Source organism: Diplotaxodon limnothrissa, linkage group LG4 (assembly GCF_057381915.1).
Source record: "Diplotaxodon limnothrissa isolate DT_005_m linkage group LG4, D_limnothrissa_male_GT1.1, whole genome shotgun sequence".
NCBI classification, from domain to species: Eukaryota; Metazoa; Chordata; class Actinopteri; order Cichliformes; family Cichlidae; genus Diplotaxodon; species Diplotaxodon limnothrissa.
The window spans coordinates 11,741,434-11,760,736 of record NC_140599.1 but is presented as its reverse complement, the minus strand read 5'-3'; the positions used below and the strand labels follow the sequence as shown (position 1 = coordinate 11,760,736).

The 19,303-nt window shown below is 39.4% G+C and overlaps 1 protein-coding gene across 1 annotated transcript in view; it reads left to right on the top strand.

Moving 5' to 3' along the window:
- LOC146633359 (protein shisa-8) overlaps window positions 1-19,303 on the top strand; it is a 132,494-nt gene that overhangs the window by 36,164 nt on the left and 77,027 nt on the right. The window contains exon 2 of the mRNA XM_085351451.1: window positions 11,621-11,736. Coding sequence (XP_085207577.1) covers window positions 11,621-11,736 — 116 coding nt within the window. The remainder of the gene's footprint in view (window positions 1-11,620; window positions 11,737-19,303) is intronic.

Below are 19,303 nucleotides of genomic sequence, written 5' to 3'. Positions count from 1 at the left end.
CACAAGCACATTATGTAATATTCATCATGAAGCTGGGAAATGATTGAGAAGTGGTTTGTTTTGTTTAATTTGAGGTCTTAATTAATAATGACTTTAAAAAAAAACTGTTTATGGGGTCATAAACCTGAGTAAACTCTCTTTTGTTCAGTTTTTAAATCTGTTTTCTGCCCCCCTGAAAGATTCAGGGTTTTTTTTTGTGAAATCATTGCTAACTACACACTTCCACTTGTACAATTCCCGCCTACTGTAACCTCGCTAAATTACCACCCCTGGGAATTAAGGGATGAGTCACATTTCTATGTGGCATCAATTAACTCCCCCTAGGCACAACTGTAGGTAGGAGACTGGCAGCTGCGCGTGTGTGTTTGTGTCTATCTGCGTGTGCATGAGTGGACACAAATCAGTGTTTGTGTAGGTTAGTCAAATGGCACAACTGTAGGTGGCAAGCGCCATCACACACAATTATACAGCATACAGTCGTTGGAAACAGCAGGGCTTCAGCTCCATGCTCTGTTTCATGCTAGGTTACTGGCCCCTGGAATCATCCACGGGGAGGGGGGGCCTTGTAATATAAACTAACCTGCTGTGACAGTGAAGAGTGATTCAGCCACAAAATGCTGTGGTAAAGACCCAGGGGAGTAAATGCGTGCGTGTGTGTGGAACAATACTGAATGTCTTATTACATGACCGCGGGGTGTTTTTCTCACTTTATTTTTAGCATCAAACGCTCTTTGACAATTGAAAACAATAGTGCGGATTTAGTTATACAACAAGGACTGGGCCACGGCAGGGTTGTGAAAAACAACTGTACAGATGCAGTGAATTAGTTTCACAGTGTTTGACTCTATGGCCCTGTTTGATATGCAATTTGACCATGAAAAAACAAAATTGGCCTTCTTCCTCTCGGTGGAGGGAAAACTGTGTTTTCCTGGAAGCGAGAGCCGTGCGGTTTTGCTGAAATTGCCTACAGAAAGAGTGCGTCTTGAATATTTCTTTTCTTTAAAGGTGGCAAATTGCACTCCATCACAAACCACTTGTTAAGCTGATGTCACAAATTCCCACGTGCATGCAGCTGAGTGATTGAGACAAGCAAGTCAGTTGTGGCTTGATTATTTTGGACTTCAACACACCCGTTTGAATTTTCTGTGATGACACAACAGCGAGAGAATAATTGCTTATAAGAGCTTATAAAGATAGCCTTTAGCTGCTCTGCTGCTTCATAACTGTACAAAAGTCTTGAGCTGCACATTGTTTCTTCATATTTTGTTGGAAAAATGGGAAAGAGATGCAGCAATTTATTAAAATATGTACACATGCACACAAAATAGTGTTCAGGAATAGTTCTCCAGGCTTCTTAAAGGTAATTCAAAGCTCTTCTTTGGATGCTGGCTGCTGGCTGCCTTTTATTCTGTTCTCTCTCTAGATGATCCCACACTGCTTTAATGCGTCATGATAAGGCTGATTACAGACCCAGTGAGCAGACCAGAACAGCAGACAGTTTTGGAAAGTTTACTAAAAAAAACAACAAGAGCAGCAATGAGAGGGCACCGGAGAAACCACAGTTTTACAGATTTACATAAGGTGAATCTGTCAAACAGGAAACAGGGAGATAACAGGCGATCAGAGGGAAACAGGCACAATGTGGTCAGTGTAATGATAGTCGCCTTTCCTAAGAGAAATGTGTGGGGAGAAAGGTCTGGGTGGCCCAGTGTGAGAGTGGGCAGGCCGGGACACAGAGAGGGAATACTGGTCAACTAGCAGAAGCAAGGAGAGACAAAGCTACTTTCAGAAAAGTAATTGAGTACACCTTAAGGATGATGACGATCTGACAGGGGACCACTGCAACATCTCCAGAATGAGAAACGGGTGCAAAGGTGTTACTCCAGGATAGCCCTTCCCACAGGTGGACTCAGCAGAAGGACTCGTCCTTTCCACCTCAGACTACAAAAAACAAAACGCAAGATCACCAGTCGCACCACGACACATTAATGTTGAGTTCTGGGCTCTGGGGAGGTCAATCCATGACTGCTCCCCTGTGTGTTTTTCTATCCAGGTATATTTTTCTTCTGGATTAGAAGTGTATTTGGGATCATTGATCATAATGCTGAAAAATTAAGCCAGTGCCATTAAGATGCTTTCCACATAGTGTTGCATGGTGGATCAATATCTGATGGTACTTTTCTGCATTCATAATTACATCATTGTTGACAAGATCTCCAACACCACTGGCTGAAACACAGCCTCAAACCATGGCAGAGCCTCCACTGTGTTTTACTGGTCGCTATACGCACTCAGTGCTGAACTCCTCGGTTAAGATTTGACCAAAAAATTTAAATTTAAAAAAATCAGACAGAATAGTTGAGTAGATAGTAGATAGTTTGTTGGGTTTTTTTTAGAACTGACACTTCTTTTTTGCCCTCCACTTGTCCAGTTTCCTTAATTTTTTAAGTGCACACTGTACACCACGCTGAGATGTGGCACACCTTTCAGTTAATATCTCTTAAAGAGTCACCGTGTTGGTGCAAAAATGCTATTTTATTTCCATCAAACTGTGTTATCTTTGGTGTTTTTATAGACTACAAAAATGGGAACAAATACCAAAAATTCCATTTAAAATTGGTCTATTTGTAGGCAGCAAACAATTGTAGACATGACACTAGTTAATCCCTTGAATTGGTCTCTTTTTTATGCTTTAATGATTCAAAGCATTCCTCTGAAATGAGTCAGGTACAAGGACTGCACAGAAAACGAGTGAAAAAGCAGCCAAGGTTCAAAGAAAACCTTTGAACTGACAGAACTTCAGAGATCAAGGAGCACGATCGCTCACTTTTAAAAAGTGCCAATAAAGTCTGGCATTATATAAAGAAATTAGCGGTGCTCAGGATGTTTCACAGTATTATTAAACACACTGATATTTTAAATCCCTTTTAACACAAATCACATTTTATATTAAATCCAAATGTTTCTAATTCAACACATCCTGTGGGTTTGTTTATCTTCATGTTTTGAGGATTTTAAGTTTTTTTACAGTTGAAGACCGACTGCAGGAGCGAATAGACCAGTGGTTCTTAACCTGGGTTCGATCGAACCCTAGGGGTTCGGTGAGTCGGTCTCAGGGGTTCGGCAGACCCTCCACCGTGACATGCACCGCTCATTTTGTGCACCAATAAAAAACATATCTATGTCTTGAATTTGAAAAAAATCATATTTTATTTTTCACTAAAGAGGGGTTCAGTGAATGCGCATATGAAACTGGTGGGGTTCGGTACCTCCAACAAGGTTAAGAACCACTGGAATAGAGTAAAGGCAAGGCTGAGGGACAGTTAATCTCAAAATATTAAAAAATCTGGAGGATAAGAGGAGTTCCATCAACAGTAGTTTAATGCCATTTCAGGTAAAAAGCAAAGTGGAACACCTTTCATAACTGTTTCCTGATGAAATTACAGCTGTGAAAATGAATATCGCAGGGACATGAAAATGAATTCTCTCTGCCACTGAGGTAAAATAAGGCTACTATTTGAGAGTGGGTTTTTTCTTGGAAACTTCACCCACACACCCATGTGCTGCTTTAATTTAATAACTGAATATTGTGACACATCAACAGAGTTGACCTAATAAAAATATACATGTTTTTATAAACTTGTGTGGCTTTCAGTGCAAACCTCTTATCAGCCTGTCAGTGTGTCTCGCACCAACATGTGCTTTCAGTAAAACAACGATCTCTTTCTATAAGAAATTACTCACATCACACACTCCTTGGTGTTGTGAGGTCTCTTTGATTCTATAGAACAATACCCTATAAAAATCACAGTACACATTATTCTATATTTTTTTTAAAGGCAGCTTTGTCAGTCTCCTCAGCTTCCATGTGTGTAAAATTAAAGAGAAAAACCTTGTCAAACACACTGACTAATCAAGCGCCACATGTTTCACCCTTGAGAGGGTTCACGCTGCGTGAATATCAGCGCAATTTCCAGAGACTAATCCTTTTCCCTGCAAACGTCTGAATGATCACTAATTGCGCACGACTGAAAGGATTCTACGACGGTAGATGGCTGACTCCATTTGAAGCAATTACCGCACATATTAAACTGCTTGACTGGAAAACACACTCATGCTTGGTTGGTGGGCTCATAAGGGCTTTTAATTTGTCCCTGTTATCAGTCTCAACAGATCCACGCCTGCTAGCTTTTTAAAGTTGATTATGTTTTATCAAATATAATTTCGGGAGATATCAGGAGCAGCTTTTGTGTTTTCTTACTCTGCGGTGTTCAGGAAGTCCTGTTAGGGAACAAACTGGGCATGTGGTGCTTTGAGCCTATCAGACTGCCTGGAGATGTTTCTTTGGAGTTTTCCAGAAGTTCTTCCAAACCTCACTGGAATAATCTGTATTATCTGTAGCAGATATTTTTGTGCATTCTGCTGTTTTTTAAATAGCATGTGCATGAACTTTTATTTATTATTCAGGTTATATAACATCATGTGTTGCAGAGGAAGTCCATTTGGAGTGTATATTTGATAGCATAAAGTTCTGTATGGCTGTGTATGTAAGAGTAGAAGAGCACTATATAAACACAAATCCATTTACCAACGTCATGCCTCCAGAAGGACTCATAGCTCTAGGAAATGAATGAATGAAGGAATTTAAAGCTCACATTTCACAGAGAATATTGGTTAACCTCCAAAATGCTCACTTTGGAAAAATAACCTTAATTGTTCTTATTCAATTACAAACTTAGGCAGGCGCAGGATATAGTGTGTACTTAATGTGTGTCGTGTGTAGGTCTACCCACATGCATCTACCCAACTCTTATCGCTCTTCCCCTTATGACAAAAGGGCCAGATTTCCCTCAGCGTACAGACTGGGGGGATGCTCTTCTGATTGGAGGTCTACATGGTATCTGAATTTTTTTTCCACAATTTAAGCATTTTTCCTCTACGTTTTAGCCGTGCTGCTGTGACGTACCTCATACAGCAATGTAGAGATAGTCAGAAGCAGGAATTAAACGTATGCCTTTAATGCAAAGTCCGATCAGTGTTTGAGCCCTTTTGTGAATCTGAATATGCAGCTCCGATGTCCTCGCATCACTCAGTCTCATTTCAAGAGTGCTAATATCGCAAGTTGGAATAGTTTGTGACAGTTTCCTCAGGGAGGGGAAGAGAAGCAAGGGAAGAAGGGCTGAGGATGCTAAAGGGAAAGAAAAGGCTGGAAAAGAAAGTGGGCCAAAGGGTGAGAGACTGAGAGACGGAGCAGACACAACGGTGAGAGAGTGCAAGACAGGCAGAATCAGAGGGCCGCGAGGAGAAGGAAGACAGAGACGATGGGTTGAGGAAGTGATACAGGGAGAGATAAAAGGCTCATAGCAATGAAAATAAAGATGTGGGAGAGATAACGGGTGTGAGTGTTGGGGGGGGGGGGGGGGGGGGGGGGGCAAAGTCAGACCCAGAAAGTTGGGGAGATAAAACAGAATTAGAAGAGAAGCGAAAGAAAGAGAGGATGTTTCCAGGGAGATAGGGGGTGCAGTGAACAACAAGTGCTCAACAATAGCCCTCATAAGCATTCTGCAGGCTGAAGAAAATCAAGAGACAGTGTGAGTGGGGGTGGAGGGATGAAAGAGGAAGACAAATGGAGTAATTGATTGGAAGTGGACACGTATTAATGAGAAAATGTATTAGCTAGCAAGCGGAAAATCAAAGGGCAATTGAGATGCATGTGTGGATACATTATGTGGCACACACCATCTAGTCTGTGGGTACTGCTTATACTTCCATGTCCCTTTAAGCCATCAGTTACACAATATCCCTGTGGAAATCTCATTCTTGTTCTCTAACTTCAAACTTTGTGTTTTTAGCCATGCTAGTTTCAACCAAATAATGCTAGAGATAAAGGTCTAAGCTAATAGTCATGATAAATGATGACAATTTAAGTAATAATTTCTAATAAAACTGCTGAGTTGCTCAATTTTTTCCTTTGTTGACAGTAAGCTCAATCTAATCACATTCAGCCCAGAGAGCATGTGTCATATGTGAAATTCCACTAAGTTGAATAAAAAAAAAACAGAAAGAAAGAAAAACAGAAAAAAAACAAAAAGTTATTCGGCTAGAAAATTATCCAGGGGAGGTTTGCTGAGCTGGGTGCTTTACAGCAGCACCTCCCTTCATATTCACACCTGGGAGTAGCTGTCGTAGGCAGCCATCTTTAAACAACACAAAAAAAGCCAAAATGTAAAAATTGACAGCTCTCACCTCTTTGTTCTAAGCTCCTCCCACCAAACAAGATTTGAGATTTAAGCCATGCTGTTCAAGGCTCAAGGACTCCATCTAACCTGTTAAACCACCACAATATACTGCTTTAAATGCTTTTCTGGCATATCTGTCATATTATTCTATAGTCTCATCTGGTCTGGTCCTGAGAGTCCTGTGATTGGCTAAAGTCTGCGAAACATCAAAGGTGAAGAGCAAGTTTTTAGGGTGATTTGCATATTGAAAGCTAATGAATAGATTTCAATTTAGATCACATTTCTGTGAAGTTAGTATTTTTGTTTGATTGGAATAGATTTTGCTTAAGATAAATAAACAGAAAAGTGAAGAATGTATTTCCTCAAGGGAAAGATGTAGGACTAGAATATCAGTTTTATAGATGTTCACTGCATGGCAGAATGAACATTACCGGTGACTGCTGACTCACTCCAACAGACCACAAACTTCCAAAAGAAAAAACAAAACTACTGATCCACAAATTTTAGCAGTACAGTTATAACATAATGTCAAGTGTCAAATAATAATAAGCTACAGTATAGCTAATTTTATGCTAAGTCTCATAAAGGATTCAGGATCAAAGTCAGGACACTGAGTCAGGATGTTTAAACAAACAGAAGTTTGGCAAAAAAGTTGGGTTGAATTAAAAAATCAGTAAAACATTCAACCAAAATAAATGTGAAAGGAAAAACAGGATACAAATTCTAAAGGAATAACTAAACTCTATCGCTTGTTATTGAAGACTTTTGCTATTACTTCTATACTTTGAAATTCTCTTTTGAGTACATAAGTTCTCTCTGTCAACTGCCCAAGAGCACTCATAACAGCTGAGTGGAGCTGAGTTGTGAATGCTCCATGCTTACTGCTCTCAGTCCTCAGTTCCCCTCTCTTCTGATTGCAGCAAAGACTTTGAAGGAACGTTAGCACTGATAATGCTAGTGAGCTAACAGCAGATTTTCTTCAGGCATTGCAGGCACAGCAACACACTTTATGTGCTGTAGCATTAATTAGTTTTTCGTGTAAATGAATTTACATTCACAACACGCTGCAAATGTTCCTAAAATGCAGTAGCTAGCACCACAATCACAGCCAACATTGCAAATGTTGTTGCTGGTAAGTGCACGGTTTGCTAAGAACAACCAGCGACAGTGGGGTTGCCAACTTTTTAGCTATCAAATAAAGGACACTGTGGCGTGCCAGAAGCACAATGGACAACCAGCTGGGCATAATACAAATATGTACTCTATGTTCATATTTTTATAATAAAAATGCAGTAAAATGTTGGTATTCAATTAAATCAATACCTCATTTAAAACAATCAATATGGCATTTCCTTTGAAAAATAAGCAAAAAAGAAAAAATGTTTAAATAAAATACTGTAAATGGGGGATTCAGGTACCCTGGTTGATATGCTACGCAGACCAAACGGCACCATATTTTCACAAATGACGTATTATTTCACACATCTGGTGCACATGACGGGTGTCACTGAGGGCTGTGACTAGAGCAGGGCGATATGGCCAAAAATATTTATCACGATATATATTTGAAAATTTGCGATTACGATATAACCGACGATATAATTGATGCGAGACAAAATACAACTCCACAACATTACTAGCGCAAAAAGACAACCTTCCATTTATTTTCACTTAAACAAGAAGCTGGTTTTTATGTACATTAAAGCTTTATAAAAATGTAACAGTGCAAATGCAAATTCCTTGCTGAAAGTTTAACCAAAAGGCATTTCCAGTAGAAATGGGCTGACATATCCTGAGCATAACCATGTATAATATCCACTGAAGTTAAAAAGAGGTGCTTTGCAACATTAAACTGCAGTGTGCAGTACGCATTTTTCGGACCATAAGGTGCATGGGATTATAAGGCACATTAAGCGAAACAAAGCAGTCAGATAAATCAAACTTTATTAAACTCATTCTTCTTGCTTCCTCCACTTCTGTACCATTGATTCATTAATGTTGAATTCTCTGGCAGCTGCTCTATTCCCATGTTGTTGCAGTATATTAATGACTAACCTCGTATTGTGGATGGATTATCTCAGTTGTTCTCCTGACTGAAGTTTGGTCCGTTTACAGCATCCTGCCATGCGATTGCATTTGTCTCTAACCATGAAGAACCTTCACGTTAACTTTTATAAGTGGAAAAGTGTTAGTGTTCGTCCTCCAGCTTCACTGTTTATGTTATGCTAACATAGCTGTGTCGCTAGCGATCACGTAGCACATCATTATATACCAGCTAGCCCAACTTCAGTAACCCTACAAACGTCACTGCTGTTTAGTTTCCTGTCTTCATTTATGTTGGAAGTGATAGCAGAGCTGTACGTTTGATTTTTTTCAGAAATCTCTCAGTCAGAACATGCAATATCATGCTTAGGTAACTAGCGAAACTAGCGAGCTAACTTCCGCTAGCTTCCTGCTAACTTCTAACTCCGTTAAATGTAATAACTTTTGTTTTCATGGATGCCTGGAAGTTAAACTTTATAGTTACACCTGGTAAAGCAGCAATGCTGATCGTTTTATTAAAGATGAAAGAATTTAGACAGTTTTTAACTCTAAGTGATGCTGCAGTGTTGTTTGACCTGAAGTATACGGAGTTTAGGACCCAGATTACTCCCAGATTTAAGGGCATCTTAGTCCGACAAATACGACAATAACAACGGCCGCTTGCATGTTCTGCAAAAAAATGTGCTTTGTTGTGTATCTGACGGACAAACACCAAACCAGTTCCACATCACGGAAGTTGCACCATTTTTACAAACCAATTCTGGTTCATCTGTTTCACTCAACAATCGGCCATGTGCGTATGAAAACAAAGGCACTGCGCATGCGCGTTTTACTCCCATTCTATCGCAATATTTCATTTTCCTATCGTTGCCTAACATTATACCGGTATTACCGTGAACGGTATAATATGGCCCAGCCCTAGCTGTGACACAAGTACTCGTCCAGGTAACGGTCAATATAAAAGGAATATTTAAGTTAGAGTAAAGGGCGAACCAATTTTACTCATTAGACGAGGACATCCTGGCTAAAACGGGACAGTTGTCAACCCCAAGCGACAGTAATGTTTAAATTCAAATAGGCAGGTAAGTAACTAGTGTAGGCTACTAGTTATAAGACTGATATACTGCATATACATGAACATTTTATAAAGAAATAAGACACAGGTCACAGTAATGATGGTCGACCAGATAAACAAAAAAAGCAGGAAAAATGCACAAACACATAGTCATCACTCCTTCTAATATAGTGTTTTTCTACTATGGTTGAGCACTAAAAGCATTTTATTCAACAGGTCGGTTCACCAGACACTTTCCACCTGACCATCTGAGATTTGCCTGAGAATAATTTGTTTATATTGAAGCTTTTATTTCTCATTTGAATTGATTTTAAAGAACATTACGTGTACTGTATATGTAAAACTGCTTTACATAATATTTCTACAGGCCTCCAAATCTGCTACCAGAGATCAAACAAGTATTTCAGGGACTTTAAGCATCCACCAATCTGTGTCAACTGCTCAATTCAGATTCATAGAACTAAGTAAATTTTCTGGATAATGGAATTTCAAAATGGCCACAAAACTGATGCATGAAAAAAATAATGACAGACATTAAAATTTTGCATAATTCCTATTAAGAAGTGCATCTTTCCATGTGACTGTCACATAAGAGTTTCCTTTTTTAATTATTAGAATTTAAATTTGATGAATTGAGTTTGAATGACCTGCAAAGACACACAAAGCTGGGTGCGTTCATTGCCTCTTGCACGTGTATTGTGTTTGATTGCACTATATTGTGCTGATGTTAATGTTTTCATGTTCACTGCTCTCATGACCACAGGCAACCATTTCACAGCAGGCTAATAGAAAGACAATTGCTTTAATGCATTTTGGGAGGCTGTGTGAAGGTTTCAACAGTGAGATTAACAGTGAGGAAATATTTATGGGTCTTTTGAAAGCAGCTCTGAGGTCACAGCTGATTTGTTGACTATGTCACAGTAATTTCCTTGTCAAAAACGACACGTTGATGGCGCGCTTTCTCCTGCCATGTACACAAAACACTAGAAAGTTTGTAAGAACCAATTATAGACTCCTAAGTCAGCAGTGGCATAGTGTATAATTCAGTGAGTGTTTCTTTTTCTTTGGCCTTATTAAAAGCAAATAGTGGATTTTAGCAATTAATGGTGATCAAGCGGGGCAGGAATTGCAGTTTTGAAACCAACATTTTCCATCTTCTCCGTCATTTTTCCATCTTCTCTGCCATTGCTTCTCCAAAAATCTTTGCTTAGCTCTTTCAGCCTGTTTGTTCCATGTGACTTATTCTGGACTAAACCTTCTTGCAGACATTACATCACATAAGGTCCATTAATTTAAGTTAAAGTTACAAGTGGGATATTTAGAATCTGGTTAGGCTTAGCATTTTTAATGAATTAAATGTATGCACACCACTGAGAGCAGTCTTCACATATAATATACTGCATGTAAACCCTATAAACAGTAGTATACACGAAGCCCTGCCTGTCATACCTGACTAAAGATGTTTTTTCCCAAATCAGCTGTGCATTTCCACAATTTTTACATACAGCACATCCTGAAGCAAGTAAGGAAGTACCCCCACGATGTAGTACACCCACATGGCCATTATCCAGTGTCTTTAAAACATTTAAAGTAGAGTAACGCCATACTGTGCATCAGATATAACTCTCAGTCCAAGTCTTTGTTTGCAGCTGAAGTTCTGCGTGCTCCCAAAGAGTTAAATCTGCAGGCCTTTTCCTGCCCGTGTTCCAGTTTTCAAGCGGCATCAGAACTTGTTCAAAGGCATCAAACAGTAAAAGACAGCAAGAGGGGAAGCTGTCTTATTTCTTATAAATGATTGACGCTCCCAGCTGGCAAACAACCAGAGACTCATCCTTTTTATCTTCACTTCCACTGTCTTGAATTGAATTCAGAGAATTTTGTGTGTTATTGATGTAAATAATCTTTATCCGCAGGTAAAGCTGTTGAGATAAAGTTGTTTTGCTAAAAAAAAAAAAAATGGCAGTTCATATTATATGCACATCCATGTTTTGTTTTGTTTTTTCCAATTTTTATTATCTTTCTGACAGTCCCAGCTAAGCAATCTTTCAAACATTCTCCCTCTGGTCCTCTTTGTTTCAGCGCTCTCTCTCTCTCATTCTTCTATCTTTGCCTCATATCACACTTTTCTCCTCTCTTCTTCCCTTTTTGTGGATGTGCGTGAGTGCACTTGTGAAAGCTCGTTAGGCAATTTGTTTGTCTACTGTCTCAGATTGTGTGCAGGATGCTCAAAGTGTGTAAATGTTGTTTTTCTTCTTCCCTCCAGGACTTTGACAGAGCTTCTGAAGCAACCCGGGGAGGGCGGAGCAGTGGATGGTACTGGTGTTCATCATCCTATAGGCACAAACGGCATCTCTGCCAGAGCGCTGCGCTCCAACAATGGCAAGTTTTGTTTTTTGGCATGTATGAGTTACCATACAAGCAAACTGAGCTGACAGAACATGGCTGATAACATGAAAACATGGCGCTACCGAACTCTTAGCTCTAGCTAAAATTTTCACCAATTCAATTTTTAACTATTTAGCTGCAATTTCTAGATTTACTTTGTTTTAAAGATTTGTACACACTTTAAGTTACTATTGATTTAGTGTTACGATTTCATTACCAGATGAAGACCCCAAAGAATTAACTACTAAAACTACTAAAAAAAACCTACTAAACACAAAAACTACTAAAAGTTTTTTCACTTACAATAGTGGATGCAAATAATAAATATGGCCATAGTATTAAATAATAAGATGAGAATTTCTGTAATTGCTAAAGTCTGGAAGCTAAGATAAAAATTCTGGCTTCAGACTTCAGTTTTTGCTAAATTTGGCTCTGCACAGTGGTGATTCTAGGGTTTGTTGGGGCCCGGGGCAAAAATCCTTCCCACCGTCATCACTACTTTGTTATAAATTATCTGACACCAGAAACAATAAAAGTTGATAGGCAACACATTATAATAGAAATGGCAGAGACCTTTTTTTTTTGGTAATGATAACTAAACCACACTGACTGGTTATGAAGTGTTAATACTGCTTGCCAGCAAGTGTAGCTAGCTAGCTACAGTAACAAGTGGATTGCCGGTATCGTGTCTCTGACTCCTGGATGAGCATGCTCAGTTAGGTCATACTCCAGCTAGCAGAGCTGAACACACTTCCTGCTCGGCTAGCTAACTTAACTAATGCTAAATGCCAGAATAATTTACATGAAATAATGTGATTCTGGTGGAAGTTGCATTACATCCTGTCTTTCTCCCATAGTTAAGACTAGACTCGCAGCATTTAGGTATTTAGCATTAATTTAATCATTATTATCTGCTCCACTCACTATTTGGGCTAAGTTAGGCTAGGCTAGGTTGCTTTATTTGTACTGTAGGTAGATTTTTTTTTTTTTTTTTTTTTTTTGCCTGTCCCGTTTGGCTCTTTTGCCATCAGAATTGTTGCCTAAAGGCAAAGAAAGATGCCCAACGGATTTACTTTACCAAATTGACCATCCCAGCCTTGCCGTAATGGTCCATTTGATTCACCTTTTATTGTTTATTTTATTTTCACTTACTGAATACGGGACAGACTTGACTGGGGGAAAGAAGGGGAGAAAGAAAGAGGGAAAGAGAAACAGCTGAGAAGAGGGACGGGGGAGAAGGGCAAAAGACAAAAACCAACAGAATGAGCAGAAAAAAAAAAAAAGGAAAAAAATGCATATCAATCACCTGGGTCACCTGCTGAGAAAGAAAAAAGAAAACAAGCGGAAGAGAACAAGAGTAATAGAATAAACAACATCACAATGATATATGGGAATATGACAGTAAATACTAAATATTAAACATTATTGTGCAGCACATAAGATCAACAGAACACAGTGTGCTTTGAGGTAGGAGCCAAAAAGGGTGTAGTTTGTGGGTGTGATCACCCGTGTGTACACCTGTGAGCATGGACGCGCTTGTTTTTTCAAAAGGTTCCTTCATGTAATGATCTGCTAGAGGGTGTGGGGGGGCCGCAGCCCCGTCCTCCAGGGCATGAAGCAGGTATGGAGGAGATCAAAACTCCAGACATCCAGAGGCCCCCAGAACACAAGAGACCAAGGTAGATTTTTTTCTACAGCAAGTAAGGTTATTTCATCCTCACATGCACATTTTAAAACAAACACAGACAATGAACAAAAGATAAACATGATGTAACATACTGAAGAAATAAATAGCAAATAATAACAGAGAACCCACACAGCATCACGCGGGATAGCAAAACTGTGATTTCTTTTCTCCTCTTTTACCTTTTTCTACTTTTTTTTCTCTCCCTGAAGTATAACTCTTTCATCATTGTCATTCGGTTTGTTTAAACTGAACTATGCTTGCCACTTGCAAACAGAGTGAGTGGAGTCAGGCAAAGTCCCCTTAGTGAGGTCAGGTCTCTTCTACTGTCATTGTAAACTTTGCACATTGCCTTTGCTGAAGTTTGAAGTTTGTCAGCCCTCAGGGTCTCCCGTATTGACCTGGGGCCCCAAGTTGTTTGCCTGGTGGCAAGCAGTGCTTCTGGCTCTGCATAATGTCAAAAAGACCAGAAATCTTCAGGGAAGCTTAGTCCTTCTCTGACTGCTGTTCAACAGCAAGGGTCAGCCAATCAGGTAACAGAAACTGTTTCAGCCAGTGGATAAACTAAATGTGGATTATTCTGAACCATGAACAGTGCAAAGCTGCTAACTACAACCAATACAGAGGTGGAAATGAGCATAGTATGTTTTCACTTCTTTTTCAATTATGCAATCGTGTGCACAAAATAATAAAAACTTTATGGAGGACTTATGTTGTGTCCAGATCCATACAGTATATCTAGATCGATCAGATTTTTTATTCAAATGTTATCCTTTTTTTAGCTAATCATTGTTATTCAAGTATATTGCCTGACAAGTTCCCTCTAAATTGCAAGTATGTCCAGGGGATTCAGAAACAAGGGGCTGGATCAACTGGAAGGATTTGAACAAAGTTTAACACTGACTGTGGCACTCATCATCCTCAAACACACAACAAGCTCAGGAGACACTGAAGTTCATCATTTAAGCACAAAGTTCATGGAAGCATAATATACAGATACGCACACACATTTATATTTCTGTGCTGCTCTTAATTTCAAACTAGTGAACAAGAAAAGACACTTTACTCTTATACTCGCACTCTCAGCTGGTGCGTCTTCATCACACACATAAACACATACATGTCTTTCATGGGCGGGGACGTGCAGGGACAGACAGGTCATATTTAATTAAGATTTAATTAGCTGTTCCAGCTCCAGACCCACAGAGGGAAAACTGTGTGACCCATCTGTCTGCCTTCTTCTCTAGACACTTGGATCACACACACACACACACACACACACACACACACACACACACACACACACACGGTATACATGCTTAATATAACCCTCTGCTTCTTCAGTGGGTTGAGACCTAAATTAGTGGACATATTTCCTGAGGGCTCATTTGTGACAAGACTAATGGCGTGTTTAAAGGACAAAGGTCCCTGTTGGCTCACAGTTCTGCTCTCACTGTCGAACACAAAGAGAAAAAGTTGCCTTTTTGTCCAGTTGTATTTATATCCAGGTTGGCTCTCTATCATGTAGTTTTGCACCAGAGGCAGATGTGAAGCCATATGATGATAATAAACACAACTCACTAATGATGGCTGCTTCATTGGATGTAAAAGCATCTATAGGATGTCCCAGATGTTCCTCTCTGCTTTAGTTCCCATCAATTATTTGCATTTCAGAGTAAAAGTCTGTTTGTTTCTCTCACAAACCATAGAGGCAATATTCATCCACACAGCTACAAAGAGGAATTAGTGGGACTTCTCCCTTTACTTTCATCTTCCCACCACTGATGTAAACAAGTTTTAGCCATCTTTTTCACCACATACTGTGCTTATCAACTCTCAGCTTTATTCTGTCATCATCGTCTCCTTCTGTAACTGTACTCTAACACAATGAGAGACAAGCAAATGAACAAACACAAATACAGGGAAGCACTGGATCACCTTGACAACACCTACTGGTTTTGTAGACTCTAATATTTATATTTTAATCTAAATGAGATCCAATTTTAAAAAGTGGACATCATGCTGTCTTAAACCAGTGATCAAGACTATAAAGGCATCAAGACAGCATCTACTAAGATCATAAATCCTGTAAGCAGTAGGCAGTAGGACTTCACTCTACAGTGGGATTTCTTTTAGTAACAAGACAATTTGCCCCTTTTTGCTATTTGTAAAACAATCCAGGTTTATAAGGTACTTCTGTACTGATATCAATCTTCTTTTATGTAACCTGTGAGATAAATACAACCATACAACCAACTAAATGACCTAAAGAAACAGTGCAGGTGTGAGCATAAACCAACTTTAAACCACACGACAGAAGGGATGTCAAACATCTACACAGGCATTTTGACATTAGCCCGCTCATATTAGCCACACTCTTTTAATATTTCACGTGTGCAACATCACGCACAGCACCACATGTTTTAGCAGCATTTAAAACATCATTTGATTATCAAGGAATAACAAATACACATACAATATGTACAGCACCAGTGTTTAACTTCGCGTATTGCACTGGTCTCGGTTTTAACTGTTTTCTGAGTGTTTTTGCTAACTGGTAACAAAGCACACACTTTCAAATCAACCCAGAGTGGTTGACTCTTAAGGGAGTGAGAAATCATGTAGGAAAAAGGACAAACCAGTGAATCAGAGTTTAAATTAGACAGCAAGCTAACAAGGGGAAGGGAAAGAGAGGTGTGAAATAAGCACAGACATATGGAGACGTGGTGTATATCATCTAGAATGGGGTACAATAAAATAAAGCCTTCCTGATCCTGCTGGGTCAGCTGTCACATAATCACCTCTTAATTAAACACTTTTAATCCTCCCGGCCACTTAGACAGGGACAGCGACAAAGACAGAGAGAGAGGAGGGGGCATGAAGGAGACAGAGAGGAACTGGGACCGGATGCTTTACAGAGGTGTGAAAATTCATAAGAAATTACTGGAAGTTTGAGTAAAGGAGCTTTCATGTATAATAAAGCTATTTTGTTTCATGGTTTGAATTTTGTGGAACATTAATAGAGCTTTTCATTCCAATATTATTCAATCTGCTCCTTTTCACTGTTATAAAGAGTCAAACTCACACTCAAGCCAATCACCACTCACCCAAACAGAGTTTATTTGTAATCAAATCTAATCAAATGCATTAGAATGTCATCTGTATCCAGCCATTGAAACATTTTAGCAATGACAGCAGTCTGTAATGTTGATTCATTGAGTGGGTCTATCACTTTGCACCAGAGTGAAATAACTTGACAGCTATTTTGTCCCCTGTGGGCTCCACTATAACCTTTTTTGTGACCTTTGCTGTAGTGCGTTTACTATACTCACATATCAACTTGCACAACTAACAAAATCCTGTGTCAACATTTATATCTGCATGGAACTGCAGATTTTGAACTTTGACAGAAATTTAAACTTGACACAATAAATAAACTACTGTGAAAAAAGTCTCGAACCACCCCAAATTCTTTATATTTTGCTTCCAAGGAGTCGGACTTTCTTGTGATTTCTCCAGGCTCTCTGAACTTCTTTTACAGGCTCTCGTCACGATCCTGGGCCATTTGACCCAGCGTTTTGAGTTTTAATATATTTTGATGTTTATGGTTTATGTTTAGGCTCATTAGGTTCTCTAAGTTCATTTCTATTATGCTTAGGTTGCTGTTATTTTTCATTCATTTTTCAGTCACTGTGTTTAAGTCTCCCTTGCCCTTCGTGTGTTGTCATGTCTGCCTCTCATTATGTTTCCTGTTTTATTTTGAAGAGGTCTGCTGTCCCATGTTCATTGTGTCTAGTTTCGCTTCCCCTGTTATGTAATTATGTTCATTTCAGTCTGCTGTTTCCCCATGTGTTTCCACTTTCCCTTATCACCTCCTGTGTGTATTTAGTCTGTGTGTTTTCATTCATTCCTTGTCAGGTCATCTGTTGTTTCACACCATGTTTCCAGGTCTCATGTATTCATGTCCAGGTTTGTTCACATTTACGTTCACGTTCACTTTCATGTCAGGGTTCTTCATGTTGTATTTTAGTTCACCCAGTTTAGGTTAATATTTAGTTTTGCATGAGTGTGCGTTGCCCTTTGTTTGTACCTTTTTATCAGCCTTATTAAACGGCTCGGCTTCTGTGAATTCGAGGTACGTTCCACGTTCTGCGTCTGCGTTTAGGTCCATTGTTCACACTCCACACAGTCCACTTCCACACACTGTGACAGTTTTCTTTGGACACTGGTTACGTTTTCAATAATGAGAAATTATTTTTGTTTATATTTGTTAAACCAGTCAACACTGACCTACGAATCATACAGTTATAAAAAAGACACTTAAATCAAGACATGAACCAACATCATATCTACATATAACAGACAACTTAGAAAAAACAATTTAAAAATGTTTCTTTACACGCTTTGTTTAATAGCAGCTTATTACAATAATTTGTAATTAGAATAATGTAAAATAATACAACGTGCCCCCATTTCTTTCACTCTTGACATGGTTTGCAGCGTGTCTTAAACAAATTGAGGAAAAGGAAAAAATCCTCCAAAGACTTGACACTGATCCGGAGAGATGCATCTGGACCTCAACTGGATCCATCTGCTGTTCGGTGAAGCTTCAGCACTGATGTATTGTGGCTGTACTTTCAGAGTGCACCTGAATACAATGCTAATGCAGCTAAATCATGTTTTCTCCTCTACGCTTCCTCATTTTCAATACAGTATAGTTTTAATACCATATAAGTCATGAAGTAAGGCATAAAAGTGTCAAGATGTAAAGTGAAAGGCTGCTATATTTGAAAGGAAAGAGGAAGGGGAGGGGGAGAGGAGTATCACGGTCTGTTTTCAATGATTGAATGAGTGAAAGTGCAGAGCAAAGAGTTCCTGTGGGGTTACCAATGACAGCTGATATTGCGGAGGGAAAAGAACAAGAAACTGCTGTCACTTCTTTAATTTATTATAGCAACACTGTGCTATAAAAAAAAACACAGTATTGTAACATGTATTATAGCATTCAGCAATAAAAAGTCAGGATTATGGTGCAGTATAGAAGCTTAGTTTGCCAGTAATAGACCACAGTTGTTCTGCATCAACGCTTCAGTTTTCAATAAGACTGCATCTGAGAAAGAGTTCTTCACATTAATGTTAATAAAACTATCTGAAAACTGCAGCGATGTGCTATAAATAACAATGGGTACTTAATAGTAATGGTCCACTGTTAATGTCTAAAGAGTCTCCTCTCTACAGTTTCAGTAATGAATAAAATATAACAAAGTCTACGCCCTGTCTCAAAGCATCATCGTAGGCGTTTAATGGTAATATCCTGAGCTGCCTCCCAAACCAAATGTGTCACGGCTGGGGGAGGGAGCCGTGTGGTGTGGAGGAAAAGGAGGACCCAAAATGCAGCAAACTGATGATACGAATGACGTTTTATTTACAGGGTGGTAGTGGCAAAAACAGGCAATGAAGCACGAGTAATTACAAACGGAAACCTAAACTGGGAGAAACTAAAGAGCAAACCTGAAATCTTACAAAACGGAGAGCGGAGCAGAGAGACGCAGACCAAGGACCAGGATACCAAGAAACACAGACGAGCCGACAACGAACACAGACCGACACCCACTATATATACACACACACAAGGTAATCGGGTAATCGCACACAGGAGGAAAGAACAGCTGATCTGAATACACATGATGACTGGAGGACACAAGCTGAACACAATGACAACAGACAGACTTTCAGAACAAAACAGGAAATCTAGAACCCGAACCGGACACAAGGGGGGAGGACACAGAATAACTAGAACAGAGGGAAATAATCACAAAACACAAAACGCTGGGTCAACGACCCAGGACCATGACAGTACCCCCCCTCCAAGGGCTG